Source organism: Hypomesus transpacificus, chromosome 18 (genome assembly GCF_021917145.1).
Source record: "Hypomesus transpacificus isolate Combined female chromosome 18, fHypTra1, whole genome shotgun sequence".
Lineage (NCBI taxonomy): Eukaryota > Metazoa > Chordata > Actinopteri > Osmeriformes > Osmeridae > Hypomesus > Hypomesus transpacificus.
In genome coordinates this window covers 3,248,655-3,267,062 of record NC_061077.1, presented here as the reverse complement: position 1 = coordinate 3,267,062, position 18,408 = coordinate 3,248,655, and the positions used below count along the sequence as shown (strand labels likewise).

The following is an 18,408-nucleotide window of genomic DNA, read 5'->3' as shown; positions in this document are numbered from 1 at the left end:
CAATATTTTGAAAACATAGATACTAGACTCCTTAAGTACTTTATTTCAGACACTGTACCGCTTATAATACTGTTGAGTCAAAAACATTATCTAGGAGTGAAACAATTTACATAAATTTGACCAAGATATTCAAATGAATAAGAAATACAAATATAGGCAAACATCTCTTTTTATTTACATGGCAACCCTAAATGAATCCTGAAAAGTAAAATCAAATGTTGTAAGAAGTCTCAAAATGTAGTTTGATCTGTCCCTTATCTCTACTCAAGCACATGTCCACTCTGGAAGTAGTATGTACCAGGACATCTATTTCAGAATGCATTTACGTTGCAGCCGCAACTTAACATCCCAGTTTCCATGGAAACCGTTTCTGGTGTGTGTATGACAGAGTGCATCAGTCACCAAGGGCTGAATAAGAACTAAAACTCTTGATGTTCTGTTCCTGACATTAGGAAAAGGAAAAACTGTTTGTACAGTGTACCTATAAAGGCCTTGACCTGACCAGTTGACAGACCTCCAGGCCAGAATAAACACTTAAAATACCACACTAAAACACTTCTTTCCTTTTGGCATCAGGCAGGTCTGGTAAGCCCTGGAGTTCCCGGAGACCCTGAAAGATACGCAAACACAGGGATGTTAAATTAACTTTCATTTATTTTGCAGATGCTTTTATCCAAACCAACAAACAAATAGTACATATAAAACATAATAGTACATGCAGACAAATTAAGGATCCGTTTTTGTTTTTAACTTTTGTAAAATCATTGATAAATGAAGAAATATTACTGTTAAAATGTTAGTATAGACAGTGAGAGACCACATCTTCTTTCTTTTTATGTTTGGCCCCACCAGCCCACCCCCTTGTAAATGTACTTAAGTACTGTACTTACCTCCAACACCATGCGGATGTTGGCTTTGATTTTAGCTGAATCTTTGGTCAAAACCTCTGTTTGTCTGTAAAAGAAAATTGAGGGTATAAATTGACCTTAATACAATAGCGACACATCTTGAACATGTTTTGTTTGTATGCGACATGGTTAAAATGAAGCCCAGACAAGATGTGTTTTGTTTTAATGATGCCCCCTGCTGGTCGTTTGCCAACAACTGGTGACAAAATATACCAGGAATATTACTGTCAAATTAGACTGCATTCCCTTTTAAAAATTAGTTTTTTGTTTTTTTATTTTACCAATTTTACCATTTTATCAATCTACGTAATGCTATCATCCTTACTCATAAGAAGAAAAAAAAGGTTAAATACATTTTTTAATTGCTGGTCTGTTATGAAAGCAGTGTAAAGAAGCTTTATATATTTTTTTTTCTGACATTACCTCAAAAAGGGGAGAAAGGAAGCATTGCAATGTAGAGAATTTAAAGCAGTGTTGAGTAGTATACATCAATTAAGGGGTTAATATCAGGAAACAAATGATTCAGTCTGTACATTCACTTCTACTCACGCAGTGAGCTGATTTGTCTTCTTCTCAATAAACTTGAGAGCCTCTGCATGTGTCAGCTCGACAAAGAAACCGTAGCCAACAGCAACAAAAATCTTGGATGAGTCCTCCCTGTAGTGAGAATCACGCTTAATTTGTGTATGACAAATTACCATCAGAACAATAACGTTTTAGTTTATTGATTAACTTCCTTACGATCAAAGGAGTTAAATAAGTGTTCTTCTAATAGGTAAAGGCAACTTTATTATCCTTGTTATCACTTACACGTGAGCTTGGACATAAAAATTGCAGCCAAGATCAACTTCTGTCTTCAGTTCCTTGGTATCCGATTCCTAGAATAGGGACAATATGCTTGTGAGTGTGTGGGCAAGTACACACAAACAACGTTGTAAGGAGATATTGTTTGTGTTACCGTGTGTGTATTTCTGCGTGTATGTTAGAAAACCACAGTGGCGGATCTAAGGGGTGGCAGTATTTTTTATTGGGGTGGCAGCTGCCACCCCTTAGATCCGCCACTGTGGTTTTCTAACATACACGCAGAAATACACCAATTTTTTTTTTGTATGCATTTAGCAGACGCTTTTATCCAAAGCGACTTCCAAGAGAGTTTACAAAAGTGCATAGGTCTCTGATCAGTGATCATAACAACGAGATAGCCCCAAACATTGCGGGTAGCCAAAACATGAAGCATACATTGTGAAAAAACAGTCCCAAAAGGAAGAACCATAAGAACATGTAGTGAAATTAAACAACATGAACCTCAATCTTCCCATGGAAAATTATTATTTGTACATTACAGAACATTTCAATAAATACTATTAATGTTACTGTTTAATTTAAACTACAATGTTCTAGCCTAATAATTTACCATAGGATAGGGAGTACTGTAGCCCCCTACTTTGGGTTTGATTCGCCTCCAGGAGGCCACCCAACAACTTCCTTCTGCCACCCCATTGCCACCCCGAATGAAAATCTCTAGATCCGCCCCTTCTAAAGTTTTCTACCTGCAAGCTTTGAATGGTGTTTTTCAACTGTAGATATTGGGACATTTTCTCGTACACTCCATCTCTCTGCTCCAGCAACTTCCTGGCAAAATGAAATAAACAGTGGTCAGTGTCTTGTTATTGTAGACAGACAACGCATGCTTAATGGACGTTAGAACAGAGACATAATGAAACATTACTAGTTTGTATTCCAAATCCCGTCATTACACAACGCTATATGGTCAGCTACCTACTCCAAATCTCGTTTCAACACGTCGCTGATAAAGGTTTCATACTGCAACACCTTTTCATTAATGCTAGGCTTCTCAGTCGTCATCGTGGGAGTCATAAATTTTAAGCAGTGATGTCTTCTAATTAAAGGCAAGGTCCAGCGCATTACTTTTACCAGAGGTACTAAGCTAGCTACTGAGCTACTTGCCACACTATGAACAGATTGTAGCTACAGTAAGAATGCAAAGTAAAGATGGCACAGGTATCACATGTCTAATGTTATGACAGGAACCGGAAACGTCGTCCTGGTTCCTCCTCTTCTTCTGCGCTAAGTAACCTTTACTTTTTCGGAATGGAGATGGTTGAAAATCAGTAACTAGATATATAGGTAAGCTATCCCGATTTCTTGTTAGTAAATTACTATATTAGACAGCCTTCTGTTACAATATATATATTTTTGTTAAAATGACACGTTATTAAACGTTGCACTAGAGGTCAAATCGCAATTTAATTCCGAGGTTAAAGGGTATTGAGCAAGCCTATTCGAAAATAGCTCTGGCTCGAAACGTGTAGCCTAGTCTAGCAAGCCAGCCATTGCATGAGCTTCTCATTTATCTGTTTGTAAACTGCCAAATACATTTCACAGTTGTAGAGTATAAAAAACTTGATATCACCTTAAGCATTAATGTTTAGCTGTTAGGAAGACAGACTTGTCCAAAAGTACAGTAAGTCTGTAGTCAAAAACTACTCTACACACCACACGGCTGTGGTTCACGTCACCGACAGCTAGCTATTTACATCACAGGAAGTATGAACCTGTCGTCTTGATTCGAGGGCCGTTTATTTTATTTTATCTAGAGATATGCGAAGCTGTCCGTTTGTCGACATAGTCAAGCAGTTAGCCGTTTATTGTTTTCAAGTGTGCTTCTCTCCACTTCCCAGTATTTCTCTGGTAGCAGATATTAAACCAGAGAGGGCAGAATGGCTGGCCCAGAGTTGTTACTGGACTCCAGTATCCGAATGTGGGTGGTCTTACCCATAGTGTTCATCACTTTCTTTGTTGGAATTATACGGCACTACGTCACCCAGCTTCTGCACAGCGACAAGAAAGTAGATTTGGAGCAAGTGTCTGACAGGTGAGTTTGTCACGTGGGTGTTTCTGTTATTGCAATACAGGATATGGTGATAGACTCGTTATTAAAATGTTTGCCTTTTCCTTGAGACAAATCACCCTCACCTCTACTTGTGTAGACCTGAAATGATTGACTAGTAGGCACTACAGCAGGGTTGATGATTACAGCTTCACTGTCTTCTGTTGCCAAATGAGCTTTGCAGAAACCAACTTGAAATCTTAACAAAACACAATTTTATAAGTGCAGACATTACAAAATAATTTATTTTTTATATATATTTTTTGATATACAACCTTACCTACATAGCCAGGTGCTTCTGCGCAGCCGAATCCTGAGAGAAAATGGAAAGTACATTCCCAAACAGGCAAGACTCTTCATTGTATTATTACAAACTGTTAGGACGACTGTGTGTGTCAATGCAGAGGGTAACCGTCTCCTGTCCTCTATCTGCAGTCATTTGCCATGAGGAAGCATTACTTTAATGATGCAGAGACTGGCTTTTTCAAAAAGGTCAAGAGAAAGGTTGTTCCCAAGAACCCAATGACAGGTGAGCAGTGGGACCCCAGCACCTTCACCTGGTCCTGTATCTCACATCAGACAGGAGATGAGTATCTCTCTCTCTCCTTTGCTTTCTAACCTTCCCTGAGTTGTATGCTCATGGGTCTCTCTCAACCCGTTTTCCTCTGTCCTCTCTGTCTTCTGTCTTGACAGACCCTCCCCCCCCCGCCCCCCCCCCCCCCTCTATTTTGTCCTGACTGATCCTCTATTCTCATCCTCTCTTTCAGATACCAGCATGCTGACAGACATGATGAAGGGGAATCTAACCAACGTGCTTCCTATGATTGTGATTGGAGGATGGATCAACTGGGCGTTCTCTGGCTTTGTCACCAGTAAGTTTCCTTGACCTTAAGTGGTGGAAGCGGTGATTCCCCGTTAAGCATCGCAGAGGAGCAGGCTCAACATGTACCAGAGCTGCCATATGTGTGTGGGTGCACAAGATGATACTCTGTTTTCTTTCTTCAGCCAAGGTTCCTTTTCCCCTAACCCTGAGGTTCAAACCCATGCTTCAGAGAGGGATAGAGCTGCTTTCTCTGGATGCCTCCTGGTACGCCAACACAATATGCAAGCACATGCAGTTCACGGTAACACACAAGTTACAGTTGTAACACGATCTAGTTCACACAAACACTGCAGAAAGGGGGGGACACAGTACAAAGCATGGATGTTACAGGATTTGAAAGTGAGAAAAAAGGTCAAATTAGGTGTTCTGTTAATGAGTAATGTAAACTGTCACACAAAGGATGTCACACATGCCAGTACTTTTGGTGTAATTAGATGGCAAATAAAAACTCTTCTGAATGACACATGTTAGTCAACAGCAGGAGTAAAGATGGGTCATAATAAGACCAATAACAAACAAAATACTTAATTGCCAAAGTCTCAAAAATAGATGGATCTAATTCAGCCATTTGGGGCTGTCATCCTGACTTGGATAAAAAGTTGAAGAAAATGTAAAGTAATGTTAGTCAATGTAGAACAAACCATTTCATGTGGTTATGGAAATCTTGTATTTTGCCTCCTCCTGTGTCTAATAACGATGTGTTTCCTTCTGCATATTGCATAGTTTAATGTCTGACTGTGCACATGCAATTTGTCAGAAATCAGAATCAGAAGGGGATTTATTCGCCATGAAAGTTTGCACTGACAAGGAATTTGCTTTGGCAGGAAGGTGCATACAATAAACATATAGGAATCTTAAATTTAAATATGTGGTCTAACTATACTAAAACTAGCAGTAATAAGTGGAATACAAGTGGGCATAAATAGAATAGAATAAAAGTGGGCATAAAATATAAGTTGACAAATTACAATATAAAATACAATATAAAATACAAAATTACAGGAATTGAATGTAGTGCAAAAGTAAAAGTTTTTAGACATGAAGTCATTAGAGTCAGTGTGAGCTCTTGGCCTTGTTGAGGAGGCCAACAACGGAAGGGAAGAAACTGTTTGTGTGGCGTGAGGTTTTGGTCCTGATGCCGGAGGGGAGTGATTGAAAACGGGAGTGACCAGGGTGGGAGGATGCTGGGTTGTGTGAGGTAACCCAGCATCTCTGTGGGTGACTTGCTCCCCCAACTCTGCTCACTCTATTAGGGGAACGTTAGGGCAGTAACAGCCCTGTATTGAAATGAAATACACAATAAGTTTAGAAATGTGGTAATGTGACATCCTTAACACAAGCTGTGGTTGTTTTGCTTGTTAACAGGGTAAGCTCAGCGTCCTGGTATTTCCTCAATGTGTTTGGCCTGAGGAGTATGTACAGCCTCATACTGGGACAGGACAATGGTGAGTCACAGAAACACCCTCTCCTTTAGTCTCTCCTCCTCCTCTTCCTCCATGTGAATCCCTTTTTTTCCCCTCCAGCTGCTGACCAGTCCAGAATCATGCAGGATCAGATGACAGGCGCAGCCATGGCGATGCCCCCTGACCCCAACAAAGCGTTCAAGGTGAGAAGCATCACCTCACGTGATCTGATCATGAGTTCAGATGGCCACGGTGTTAGTTGTATCGGGGTAGGTTGCTTATGGGGTTAGTTGTATCAGGGTAGATTTTTTTGGTTAGTTGGTGAAGATGAAGACTTTCTTTGATTACCTGTCTGTTTCCTTGTCCTCTAACTCTATGGTCTGCACACGTTATGATTGTCTGACAGAGCGAGTGGGAGGCGCTGGAAATTGTGGAACACAAGTGGGCCTTAGAGAATGTGGAGGAAGATCTGATGTCACGGGATCTCAACTTTGGTGGATTCTTCAGCCAGGAGTTGAAATCCACCATGTTCTGATACTGAGTCTCTAGCTGGTAATCTACGGGGGGTTCTAATGCCACTGAACTCTACTGCTGCCCTAGACCCCCTGTCTAATTATACAGTGTATCCTCATGGTCACTACAGAGCTGGTTGTAAAAATGTCTTAATGGTCGTTGTGATACCAGGACCATCTTTCTTTGCCTTAGATGATTTAAAAGTATTATACCGTTCAACTGGTTTATTTGTTATTTTTATCTCAAATGTTTGACAATTTAAACTTTACTGCCTACCTGTTTTTTGCCTTGTTTTCAAGATTAAGTGCTTATGAGAGGAATGAAGAAGCATGTGTCTCTGCTTTATTACTCTGCTGTTTTGAGCCTTACTATGAATGCTGACTGAAATCATAGGTAGTGACTTGAACTTTTGACATTATAGTTGTCTCTTTATTTAGAATGTCTGTTTGGTTTTTTTGATTTTGGATATTAATGTGCTGTCCTCTTTGCACGTCTTTGTTCTTAAGCAGCTTGTATAATTATCACAAGTATTGTACATGTAAGATGAATGAACACTGGCTCTTCTTTGATACTGTCTGAATTACTTGTGTTCGTTTTGATTAAGGACATCCTTGATTAGATACATTTAGATTTCCTGCTACAATACTTAACTCTTCCTTCTTCTATCTGCTATTTGTTCTTCCTCCTCTGGACAACTAACTACATTTCCCACCTTTATCACTGTCCTGCCCTAAATACTGACCAGCTTTGTAAACTGGAAGAGATACTGCCTTTCAAGTCCAGCTTTGTGCCAGGAAAGAGACCCCATGTTATTTACACCATCTTGTTTGCCTGTGGTAGCTTTTAAATAAAGGATCTTATTTGTCCCTTGAGGTTTTGTTGATTTTTGCAAAGTTGTTTTGATTATCAAACAAATGAGAGTTGATTAAAAACAAAGATGGTTCAACTTCTTTATTTCACATGTTCAGTTGCAAAGCAGCAGTTTTCATCACAAAGTGTCAAACCCACCTTGAACAAGAGAAGGAAGATGCATGTGTAAAATGTCTATCCAGTGTATCTCAAAGGCCATTTTCCCTTTCAATAGCTTTCTTTATTGTTCAATAGATACCGATGTGTATGGGGAGTGGACTAACTAGCAGCCCTGCTTTCTGGAACCCCACTGGTGACAGCAGCAGTGATTCACTATTTAAGATAAATAAATTGACCTGTCAATCAATTCTCAAATTAAAATACCAGCCAATCAGTAGATCAGGTATCAAACAGCTGGCATGGAACAATTTCCCTGGCCTCTCAATAGTAATGAACAGAAAATCTTTTCAGATTGGGCAGTTGTTTGTAAGTCCACAGTGCTACAATGAACAATATACCCCATGCTAGTGCACTGATAATACAAACCAAGCTCCAGAGTAATACAAAATTGTGCCTGTATATATATTTCTGTACCAGTGTAAGTAATTAGTGTACAAGATTGTCATTCCTCAGGTCATCAGTTTGAATGAGGCTAGTAAAAACATAAGTAGATATGGTAGTGCAATAGTCAAATGTAATTGTCTATACCTTACTACTGTGTCTAGCATTCCGCACTGTTCTGTTCATGAGTAGTTCAGCTTTTCTGGCCTGGTTCAACACTTTGTCAATGTCTCCTTCCTTCAACCATTAATTTGGAAATCACAGATTTGTTAAGACAGGATTGCAAACAGCTGTGTTGGAAAGTACCGGCTTTCACCTATAAAATCATGTTAAACCAGGAATTACTGTAAGCAGAGGAAGAAAGAGGCATTTTGGTCTGCCAAACATCCTCTGTATATCCTGATAGTTCACAATTACAAAGATTGAGATTATGCAGTCAGAAAGAATGTTGTGTAAAAGTGTAAAATCTATCTCATGCCTATAATCATCATAGTCATTTATTAATATCAAAAGATGTGTACAATAAAATATTACATCTATTATTAACAAAGTAAAGTAAATGAAATCACCCACCCCCTGCAGCTTCTCCAGAGATAATACATTTATTACAATACAAAAATACTGTACAGATGGGCTTTTAAAAAATTATCAAGAGCTCTGCCCAGAAAGTACTTATCTGTAGCTCTGGATTTTGAAATTGCACAGAGTAAAAGAAAGAAAAAAGGAAAATAATTGTATCTTAATTGTGATGTGTATTTGATCCACTCCCCAGAATAAGAATAACATTTCCATTTGAATCTGAAAAATAGGCATCTGTTAATATGCTGAAACAATCAATATTTCCTCAGTATAACTGCTATAACAGTGAAAAAGCAGTAACAATACATGGAAGACCTCCAGAATGAAGTGGTGTGTGTGTGTGTGTGCGCGTCTAAGTGGTCAAACTCGTAAAGGCTCTGATAAATCAATTAAAAAATAAATAAACAGATCAATCAAGAGAAAAATAAATGATAAACAAAGCTATAATTGTATAAGCTTCAATCAATCTATCCTGTATCCTCTCCAATAGTATTGTCCGGCGCTCTCCTTAACCTTCTGTTTAAAGCACATTGCAGCACTGAATTTTCAGGTGATACATCGGTTTCTGCTAATACCAACCTCTTTATTACAATCTACTAACACTTCAGGACCTGTGACGTGAAATCAGGGGTAAAAGGTAATGTTGATTCTAGCATTCTAGACACACAGAGACCTGTAGAAGTCCTGATCCAGCCGAACTAGGGCCTCTTTGAATGATCTAAAAATGCTGCCTTACTTCCTTACTTTAGGTAATCCTTTAGGTAAGAGTCTCTGATCAATCATGTCTGGGTGTGTGGAAACATGTGCTTCACAGCTGTCACCAACCCAGTCATGACAGATCAGTGAAGTAACGGAAGAAGAAAGGTTTAAAGTGACAGGTACATACATCTAAATGTGTCCCGTCTGTGCTAGTCTTAGCACTAATAGCCTTATACAGTATAGTATGTCTTCACATGACTGGAATTTACCATCTGCCTTGACAGGCTGTTCTGAAATTGTTAGCCAAGCATCCGACACCAGGTTCTGTCACAACAGTTACGCAAATTCACTCCATCAGCATTTATGTGTTGAGAAACAGAAGCATGAACATCGTCCCCCTCTCGCTTCCTCCTCAGCCTGAGATACTTGCCCCTGCCTCTCTCTCCCCTATCTATCTACTAAGCCTCTCTCTCTTCCCTCTCTTTCTCTCTTTATTCATCCTCCATCTATCTACTAAGCCTCTCTCTCTCTTCCTCTCTTTATTTCTTACCCATCTATCTACTAAGCCTCTCTCTCTCTTGGTTCTCAGAAGCAGAGGCAGAGGGCTTCAAGTGTTTTTGGAATAGAAAAAGCGAAACGAAAACAAAAAATCAATATAAAAACCGAAAAGACCCAGCAACTTGAAGAAGGGAAGGGAAAAAAACGGATAACCTCTGCCCCCCCCCCCCCCCCCAAATAATCAGCTTCAGTCAGTTTCCATAGTGACACAGGGCGTGGCTCCGTCCGTGCTGTCATGCTTAGAGGAAGTGACATCATTAGCAGCCTGGGTGGGGGAGGCGGCGCCATCGTCGGTGGGTGCGGGGAGGGTGGGCTGGCGGATCTTGTCCTGTCGCTGGTAGAACAGGAGGTAGGCAGCGTTGGTCTGGTAGGGAGGCAGAGCAGAGCAGTGTTAGACAGCATCGGATGATGTCATTCTTCCCTCCCTCTCAACAGCCATGCAGTCTCTATATCTGATCTCGTGTTGTACAGTATCAGCTTGCACCTCCAGTGTCGGGGATTCGATTCCCACCCAGACTGTGCGTGCCTACCGACTACATACTTTCTGGCTGCCAGTTGCTTTGTGCCAATGACCCTGCTGGATGGCATGTATACGGTAATGATGACACTATGAATAAGAGACTTACCACTATCTGTTCCTCCCGGGCGTAAGTCACCTTGCTGTCGTCAAAGTAGTACCACTGTCCATTGTCCTTGTTCTTAGCATAGCTGGTGTCTGGAGAAAGGTGGAGGTCAGTCTTTACTATTCTCTTTACTGATAGTTTCACTTGAAGCGGTTGGTATGACCTGATCTATAAATCTCAATCTTACAATGTCCATCTCTGAGTCCTCCATAGTGATTGGACACAGCAATGAGGTCGTAGCAACTGGGAGGCTCCCCATGGCTCAGGCTCTTCCTCAGCAGACTGCCAGAGAAGTCCAGGTGTCTGGAGCACACAACAGTTGCCACCAATGAATAATCAGAATCAATACATGACAATGGGATGAATGATCAACCAACAAACCAAAATTCCACTAATTATTATTTCTTTGAGCACATGAACAGATGATGCCAGCGTAAAAAACAAGCCCCCAGTGGATCTAGCACCAGGAGAAGCAAGGCCTCACCTGAGGGGGAAGTCGACTATGATGTCCAGCTTCTCTCGGGAGTACTTGGTGTAGGAGAAGCGCTTGAGGTGGATGATGAGAACCTCCGGTAGCGACCACAGATCCAGCTTCTTAGTGGCCAGCTGGTGCTTCTTACACTGGGGGCAGTACCTGCAGTGCACACCCACACAGTTTGAACACACGGGCATTCTCATGCTCATTAAAGTCAATTCAAATGATCTTTGTTGATCCTGAGGGAAATGCAAAGTTCAGGTAATGGAGAGTACAGTTACAATCACAATAAACAAAGTCGTAAAAAAAACAGAGGTACATATGAAATGGGGGACTAGGTGCTAAAGGTGTGTGTGTGTGTGGGTGCGCGTGGGTGTGTGTGTGCGCACGCATGTGTGTGTGCGTGAGGCATCCACACCATGGGTTCTCCTCCTCCAGGGTCTCCACAGTGGTGAAGAGGGCGATGCACTCCTGCAGCTGCACCCTGGTCTGCTGCTGGGACACCTCCATACTGCTGTGCTTCACATATTTCTGGAGGGACGGGAGGAAGTCAGGCCAACACGTTCGCCCAACACTCCGAGATGCGGAGTGTCATCCTTTGTGTTTTAAAGACATAGCGGGAGTGTAAGCTACAGACATTCACCTCTGCCTCATTCTCGTTATAAAACTTCTTCTTCATGTCCGGGTCCCAGTCAATAGCCACATAGGGTTGGGCTGAGGACAAGAGACATACAAGTGTTTCAGTCCACATATAACAGATCACTCTGCCTACAGTGTGTGTGTGTGTGTGTGTGTGTGTGTGTGTGTGTGTGTGTGTGTGTGTGTGTGTGTGCACGCAAATGTGTGTTCAGTCTTACAGCTAAAAGAGAAGGCTGTGCCCCCCTCTCCCATCCCTCTCTCCGTGGTGCCATTGGAGTTGACCGCCTGGATGGAGAAGAGCGGCTTCCTGCGTTTGGATTGGCAGGTCTTCCTCTTTTGCCTCTGGTTAGACCCGCCAGGACACGCCTCCTTCTCTTCTGCCTCCTCAACATCTGAAGTCTCAGTGGGCTGCTGGGATGCCCCCTGGAGGTTGTCTACTAGTGCTGCAGCACCCGCGTTAGCATTACCACAAGCGCCCAAACTGCTATTATTCAAGGTTGTAGCGCTAGCATTAAAGTTGGCATTAGTAGTAGTGCTGTTGTAGACACTACCATTACCATTGTCTGCAGAATAGACATTGGAATTTTCGTTTGCAGTGGCATTAGCATCATCACTGCCATTTCCACAGGCTTTAGCGACAGCATTGAAGCTAGCATTAGCGGTGATGTTAGCATTAGCATTGGTAGAGCCGCTGCAGGAGGCAGGGTGGTTGTCTTCTGCCCCGGCCCCGCTACTGGCTGGCTCTGTATGGGCGTGGTCAAGCTGAGGAGGGATGGGGACAGGGCGGGGCTGGTTTGTTGTGGAGCTGTCTGCTGGGATGTCGCCCTGTCCACCATCACAGCATGGGTCTCTCTGGGAGGGGCCTGCTGCCTCTAAGTCCTCCTCACCGTCTTCTGGGAACAGAGAGACGGAACTTAGGTCAGAACTTGCACTGTTAGGTAGAATGGTATTGAACAGGGTCAACACTACTCACACTCTAGACATTCACCATGTTGTAAGGGACAATACAGGCAGTAGGTCATATGGAACATTTCTAGAACCTTCACTGACTGACAAGAGAAGCAAGAGAAGCAAGAGAAGGACTAGAGATACAGATTTGACAATAAAAATAGATATTGGATCAAATACCGTCGCTCACGCCGTTGGTCTGGGTCTTGTATTCCTCCTCCTCCTCTTCCTCATCTTCCTCCTCTCCACCCTCCTCATCCTCTTCCTCCACCTCCTCCGAGGGGTCTGGGGGGCGCACGTAGCGTCTACAGAAACACGGGCAGGCGTTCAGGGTTACGTACCAGGTTACATGGACTCACATATGAGCCCCCACGCCATTGCTGCTGTGTTTGGTTGTATAGCGCTGACTGCAGCAGTGACACAGTCTCGTGTTAGTTTAGCGAAGCCGACTCACGCCAGCCGCTGCAGGAAGAGGAGGTAGAGGGCGTCGCGGGTGCACTGACTGCGCAGCACTGCCAAGAGGAGGGGGTGGCCGAACAGGCAGGTGCCGTAGCTGCTGCTGCCTGAGCCGTAGTCCCGGTAGTGGGATCTCTCCCGCAGGTAGAGGGCCAGGACCACCTCCTCACCATCCTCTTCCACCGAGCCGCTGTTCAGCTCATACCTGAAACAACACACACGTTAAAGACACCATCTCCTCTCCATCTGTCTCCTAGTAAACAGAAGGCTGCCGTACACAAAGATGTCGTCTCGGTCCAGGATGCAGCTGAGAGACTCGTCAGCGTGGTAGATCTTATAGAAGCGGTGGTTAAACACGTCTGCTACCACCATCTAGAACACACACACACAGAGAAAGAGAGAGGGGTGCTTGGTGTTAGTAACACTAGGACTGTATGCGGTTGGATTGTTTAATTCTTCAATGCCAGGGCCGGAACTCACGTGATTGGCCGGGACATTGGTCATCTGGGAGAGGGTGGAACACAGGTCTGACACCTTACCAGCCTTCGGCACCACGAGGCGATGCTGGGGAGACACACACACACACACATTACAACCAGTCATTTGGCTAACCAGCCGGGTCTCTTAGACTCATGGTCAGGATGATCAGTGTGTGGTGCTGGATCATGCTACCTGGACAGGCTTGGCCTCTGGGTCCAAAGAGACAAAGAAGACCTCCATGACCCTATCCTTGCTGACGGGCAGCGGCACACTCAGGTAGCAGAAGGGGTCGAAGGTCACAGACACCTTGTGGCATTCGGGGCACACCAGCGTGGACTTGAACAGGCCGTGGAACGTGTCCACGATCACAGAGTCGTTCCGCCGCCGGTGGTTTCGCCACGCCTCCTCTGCTACTTCCTGGAGCAGAGGTCAGAGGTATTTCTTTGGAAAAAAACCTGTTTCCCTGCTCTAAAATGCTTTGAGAAGATAAAAGCGTGAGCTCATTTACACAGCAATCAGCGATCTAGCGATTTCCCTTAAAAATATATCAACTGGAAACAAAGGTGCCTCCCCTGCATTCTAGTCAGGCAGGCCAGTCATCCAGATGTGTGTTGACAAACAGGCCCACCTGGTCTGGCCTCCCGTCTGCATCCCTCAGCTCGATGTACTCCTTGTTTTTGACGCGGTTCAAGTCCTCGTGTAGGCCGTCCAACAGGAAGGAGAGCAGCTCCTGAGAGTCATGCTGCTGGTAGCCAAGGAACTGGGACGCAAAGTGGCCTACTTTGGTCTGCACGCACACTCACACGCACACACACATGAACATTTGTCCTTACAAGGCCAAACCCAGTGGATATGAAACCGTGGCATCTGTCTCCCTCTGACCTTGAAGATACGCGGCACCACAGAGTAGTGTCGGCCAGACCACATCTGCTTGATGACGTCAGCGTAGGCCTCGGCTATCTCCCCCTTCATACCCAGAGGGTTGGTGAAGTTCAGCTCCTCCAGGTAGGAGCTCAGCAGGAAGTACTCCGTCAGGGGAGGAGTGTTGCTCAGGCACTGCACACACAGATGAACAAACATACACATGCACGCATGGAAAGGTGTTATTTATCATCTTCTCTACGAGATGTAGCGTGTGTCGCGTTTTGATTTGGAATTACTCTCAAGTTGACTAAATGTGTTGTCAATTTCAACAAACTATTTAATTCATCATTCAGTATTTTCTCTTTAACAATTAACACAAACTTGTTGGCATTGCTGTATGGCACAGTACATGATGAACCATCCTTATGGTAGGCATTTGTTTCTATGTTCAATTAGAAGTCAACCGAAATGCCTGTGTATTATAGATGTGTCCAGTATGTGGTTCGAAGTCCTAGGTGTAATAGCACAGACCGACCTGCAGGGCAGAGTTCATGAAGCAGGTGTTTCCAAGGTTAGTGAGACCACACACCCCTGGCTGGCCCCGGTAGGAATCCTGCTCCTCCACAGAGTTCCTCCTGAGAAGACACACACACACACACACACACACACACACAAGAATTCAATTAACAAAAACATGACCGAAGATTAAAACAGGGTTAGTTCTTCACAACCATTCCACATTAGAATTATCCAAAGCAAGTCGTGCGACGGATGTCCATAAAAGAGTTCAGACGTCAAGCCTGGGGGAGAGAACATTACACTTCATGGGTGGAGGAGTAACATTGGGAATGGTTTCTTTTGGTGATGGTAGGTGCTGTGATGCTGCTAGTCAAGACATTCTCGTTCAAGACTGGGAGCTATTTTAACACTCCTCGCTTTGAATGTGGAATGGATGTAAGGGAGAGAGCAGGCAGGAATGACTGGCCCTTACATGATCTGGGGTCTGGAACTAGGCCAGGTCCCATCCGCATTCCTCATCTCCATTATCACCGTCTGTGAAGCAAGCACAGCAGGTTTCAACAAGAAAAAAGCGGCATGTTAAGACACATACAAAACCTTAAAGCACTTATCACTGCATCCCTAGAGTAGAAGAGGGGGGGGGGGGGGGGATAGTGTGAGTTTATCTGCTTCTGACAGCTGTGGTGTGACGGTGAAAGTGCGTGTGTGTGTGTGACAGGCCTACCATGTTAGAGCTGAGGCAGGAGTCCAGCACGCTCACATGCACGTTCCTGAGCCTCTCACAGCTGGTGTCGGAACTCTTCATCCACAGCCGGGTCTCCGCCCCCTCTGCTACCTCAAACTGATGTTGCATCTTCTTCTGGATGGTGTCTGCAGACACGCGCACGCCCAAACACATACATCCAAATGCATCATGGTAAGGACTTTATGAAAACTCTTTATCTAGGTCTAAAGCACTCACCATTTGACTCAACACTACATGCACGAACCATACTTTGAAATAACCTCCACATACAAAGTGAAACACACGCGCGGGGTTAACCGAAGATACATACGTATGTGGTCTGCACGGCTGAACTGGGCCGTGATGACATTCTCCATGTTGCTATGGAGACACAGGAAGATCTCGACAGGGTACACCTCCACCTTCAGAGTGCTGGGAAGATCTACAACCTGGAACACATACATACGAATCTACAGGAGACACACTCTCGTACCCATCGGTTGTTCCAAACAGCCAAACAGTATTTACGAAGAGGACAGAGAAGAAGACACAAGCAACTGAATTCCGGTGAGGGTCGGCAGCAAGCTGGGGTTTTACCTTGCGTTCCAGAGGAGGCTGCTCGTCTACTAGGCCGTACCAGGTCAGCAGCTTGTGCCAGGCCTCAGCAGGGACCAATACAAAGTCCTCGTTTTCCACCAGACGTTCCTTCAGGTGGTACGAGTCCTGATCTGAGAGAACCAGCAGAACAAACACGATGTGACGTCACATCTGCTGAGGTTGGTCACTTTGGTGAGGGTGTATGTCTAGATATCCACTTTGTTAAATGTACATTTTAAATCTGGAATATTGAAATCTCAAAGTACAGACTCTGTGTGTGTGTGTGTGTGTGTGTGTGTGTGTGTGTGTGTGTGTGTGTGTGTGGGGGGGGGGGGGGGGGGGGGGGGGGGGGGGGGGGGGGGTGATACTCACCCTCAAATAGCTCTGTGTTATCAATCTGTCCAGGGAAGGAGGAGGAGTTCTGGTCTCCAGTCTCCACATACTCCTTCCACTGCTCATACCAGCGCGTCTCCACCAGGTACCTGAGTCAGACCATGGAATCCAGTCAGACACCACAACAAACTAACGTAGGGTGTATAATGTCACCCTGTCAACAGTTATAGCTGCCATTCCCTAAGGGTTTAGGAGCCAGCTAGCTACACAATGCATAACGTTAAGTCTGAAAAGCAATGTTATCATGGCCACAATAGATTAAGGCATTTTATTCTGATCAGTTGATACTCTTCACACTTAGGAGCAAATGTGAGTGTTTCCTAAACCTTCGATTAATGACTGTTTGAAAACGCATCCACAGTTAACACCTGCCTGCATAACATATCAGTCACTGAGATGTATTTATGTATTTAAGCACAAGCTAATTATAAGAACCCGTTCCTGCCAACACGAAAACAAAACTGTGATGAGAAATCGAAAGATCATGTTTCAGATGGGTCATATTTGATTTGCTACTTAGCTAAGTTAGCAGTAGCTATGTTATGCTTTTCTAAAGCTAGGGGGTAGCTAGAAAACCTCACAAGAGATTCTTTGGCAAACTAATATCGTTTAATTAGAAATCAAAGGTATGTGCTGCCAAGACACTGACACAATCTTCTCATGACGTTAATTATAGGAACCCGTTCCTGACCACACAAAAACGAAACTGTGATGAGAAATCGAAAGAACATGTATCAGATAGGTCATACTTGTTTTGCTACTTAGCTAAGTTAGCAGTAGCTATGTTATGCTTTTTTAACGCGAGGGGATAGCTAGAAAACCTCACAAGAGACTCTTTGGCAAAATAATATCGTTAATTAGAAAAGGTCTGTGCTGCCAAAACACTGACACAATCTTCTCATGACATTAGCAGGCAAGCTATTTAGCATAGCTAGCCTATTTTGTTAGCATACAGGCTAGATGCTAACGGCCCTTAGCCGTAGTAATGTACAGTCGTCTAACCAGCTACCAATCCACAGGTACGGAGTAAACACTCCTCAAATGACTGCCACCACAAGATATGGACATACTGGCTAGTTACATATTTATCGAGGTGGGTAAAGAAAGTAAGGGACCTTCCTGGGCACAACTTGGGTACTATAGCTAGTGTTAGGCGAGCCAGCTGGCTGGTTCGGTGACGATACTAGCTCAAATGAGATCGAAAGTCATACCGTAGCTAGCTAGCGCAAGCCTGCTAGCTACTTTGCTAACGTTAGGCTAGCTATTGAGCTAAAAACAACACTGTTAGTTAGCTGGCTCCTGCACGCCGTTTTCACTGAACATTAAACGGTGTATCAATAACTGTCAGTAAATTGCATGAATACGAAGAAGTTTAAGAAGTAAAAGTTAACAAAACAACTCATATCAATGAGCTGTCATTTTGATGTCTGTGCCGTGGGTCAGTGTGTGTGGGTGTCAGTTCAGGGCGGTAAGTCTCACCAACTGTCCCCGGAGCGAAGTTCATGTTCCTGAAGAAGAGACTCGATTTCTTTGCGTTGGGTTTCTAATCCAGGAGGTTCCGTGACCACGGCTGGTGTTGTGGTGGTCATGGTAACTCATAAATATCAGAATTATGCTATAGAAACACTGAAGACAACCGCAGCATAGATTCAGCGATAAAGAAACCGGACAGTGAGATGGTTCAGGAAGTAGGAAGTGTTTTGTTGGTGACAACATCCTTGCAAGGAAAGGACGTGACGTACCTGTCGATAATGTGGTTTCTTGAGAGAATCTATGGGAAAGGCACTGAACACAACTGTAAGTAAGGTAACAGCAAAAAATTAGAA

The 18,408-nt window shown here is 43.8% G+C and overlaps 3 protein-coding genes across 6 annotated transcripts; 1 reads left to right on the top strand and 2 right to left on the bottom strand.

The window, feature by feature from the left end:
- Positions 1–20: 20 nt before the first annotated feature.
- Positions 21–2,964, bottom strand: uxt (ubiquitously-expressed, prefoldin-like chaperone). The gene is made up of 6 exons (XM_047040292.1): positions 2,692–2,964; positions 2,459–2,540; positions 1,719–1,786; positions 1,458–1,565; positions 891–954; positions 21–610 (listed from the first exon to the last, which is right to left on the bottom strand). The coding sequence occupies exons 1-6, from the start codon at positions 2,832–2,834 to the stop codon at positions 548–550; spliced, it is 528 nt and encodes a 175-aa protein (XP_046896248.1). The 5' UTR covers positions 2,835–2,964; the 3' UTR covers positions 21–547.
- A 7-nt stretch (positions 2,965–2,971) lies between these two features.
- Positions 2,972–7,490, top strand: zgc:86609 (ER membrane protein complex subunit 3-like). 3 transcript variants are annotated; one of them, XM_047040289.1, is made up of 9 exons: positions 2,972–3,056; positions 3,611–3,804; positions 4,108–4,165; positions 4,255–4,348; positions 4,587–4,691; positions 4,825–4,906; positions 6,068–6,147; positions 6,226–6,308; positions 6,512–7,490. In XM_047040289.1, the coding sequence occupies exons 2-9, from the start codon at positions 3,650–3,652 to the stop codon at positions 6,638–6,640; spliced, it is 786 nt and encodes a 261-aa protein (XP_046896245.1). In that variant the 5' UTR covers positions 2,972–3,056; positions 3,611–3,649; the 3' UTR covers positions 6,641–7,490. The 3 variants fall into 3 exon arrangements, with proteins under 3 accessions (XP_046896245.1, XP_046896246.1, XP_046896247.1); XM_047040290.1 differs by having other exon boundaries at positions 2,988–3,056; positions 3,628–3,804; XM_047040291.1 differs by lacking the exon at positions 2,972–3,056 and adding an exon at positions 3,174–3,476.
- A 1,124-nt stretch (positions 7,491–8,614) lies between these two features.
- On the bottom strand, positions 8,615–18,269 carry usp11 (ubiquitin specific peptidase 11). 2 transcript variants are annotated; one of them, XM_047040285.1, is made up of 21 exons: positions 18,062–18,269; positions 16,562–16,671; positions 16,190–16,320; positions 15,924–16,041; positions 15,593–15,738; positions 15,341–15,402; positions 14,885–14,984; positions 14,368–14,541; positions 14,114–14,272; positions 13,678–13,902; positions 13,486–13,569; positions 13,283–13,377; positions 13,004–13,210; positions 12,730–12,854; positions 11,820–12,494; positions 11,606–11,676; positions 11,381–11,493; positions 10,972–11,121; positions 10,675–10,790; positions 10,491–10,579; positions 8,615–10,228 (listed from the first exon to the last, which is right to left on the bottom strand). In XM_047040285.1, the coding sequence occupies exons 1-21, from the start codon at positions 18,169–18,171 to the stop codon at positions 10,052–10,054; spliced, it is 3,237 nt and encodes a 1,078-aa protein (XP_046896241.1). In that variant the 5' UTR covers positions 18,172–18,269; the 3' UTR covers positions 8,615–10,051. The 2 variants fall into 2 exon arrangements, with proteins under 2 accessions (XP_046896241.1, XP_046896242.1); XM_047040286.1 differs by having other exon boundaries at positions 11,820–12,491.
- Between the last annotated feature and the right edge of the window lie 139 nt (positions 18,270–18,408).

Excerpts from the sequence above, each read along its gene's own strand:
- usp11 (XM_047040285.1), bottom strand. The coding sequence starts at position 18,171 with ATGACCACCACAACACCAGCCGTGGTCACGGAACCTCCTGGATTAGAA. Across the intron at positions 16,321-16,561 it reads TAACACAGAGCTATTTGAGG|ATCAGGACTCGTACCACCTG; the intron begins GTGAGTATCACC and ends TGGTTCTCTCAG. Across the intron at positions 10,791-10,971 it reads ATAGTCGACTTCCCCCTCAG|ACACCTGGACTTCTCTGGCA; the intron begins GTGAGGCCTTGC and ends TGTGTGCTCCAG.
- uxt (XM_047040292.1), bottom strand. The coding sequence starts at position 2,834 with ATGCGCTGGACCTTGCCTTTAATTAGAAGACATCACTGCTTAAAATTT. Across the intron at positions 1,566-1,718 it reads TTTTATGTCCAAGCTCACGT|GGAGGACTCATCCAAGATTT; the intron begins GTAAGTGATAAC and ends TTCTCACTACAG. Across the intron at positions 955-1,457 it reads AAGACAAATCAGCTCACTGC|ACAAACAGAGGTTTTGACCA; the intron begins GTGAGTAGAAGT and ends TTTCTTTTACAG.
- zgc:86609 (XM_047040289.1), top strand. The coding sequence starts at position 3,650 with ATGGCTGGCCCAGAGTTGTTACTGGACTCCAGTATCCGAATGTGGGTG. Across the intron at positions 4,349-4,586 it reads TCCCAAGAACCCAATGACAG|ATACCAGCATGCTGACAGAC; the intron begins GTGAGCAGTGGG and ends CCTCTCTTTCAG. Across the intron at positions 6,148-6,225 it reads CATACTGGGACAGGACAATG|CTGCTGACCAGTCCAGAATC; the intron begins GTGAGTCACAGA and ends TTTCCCCTCCAG.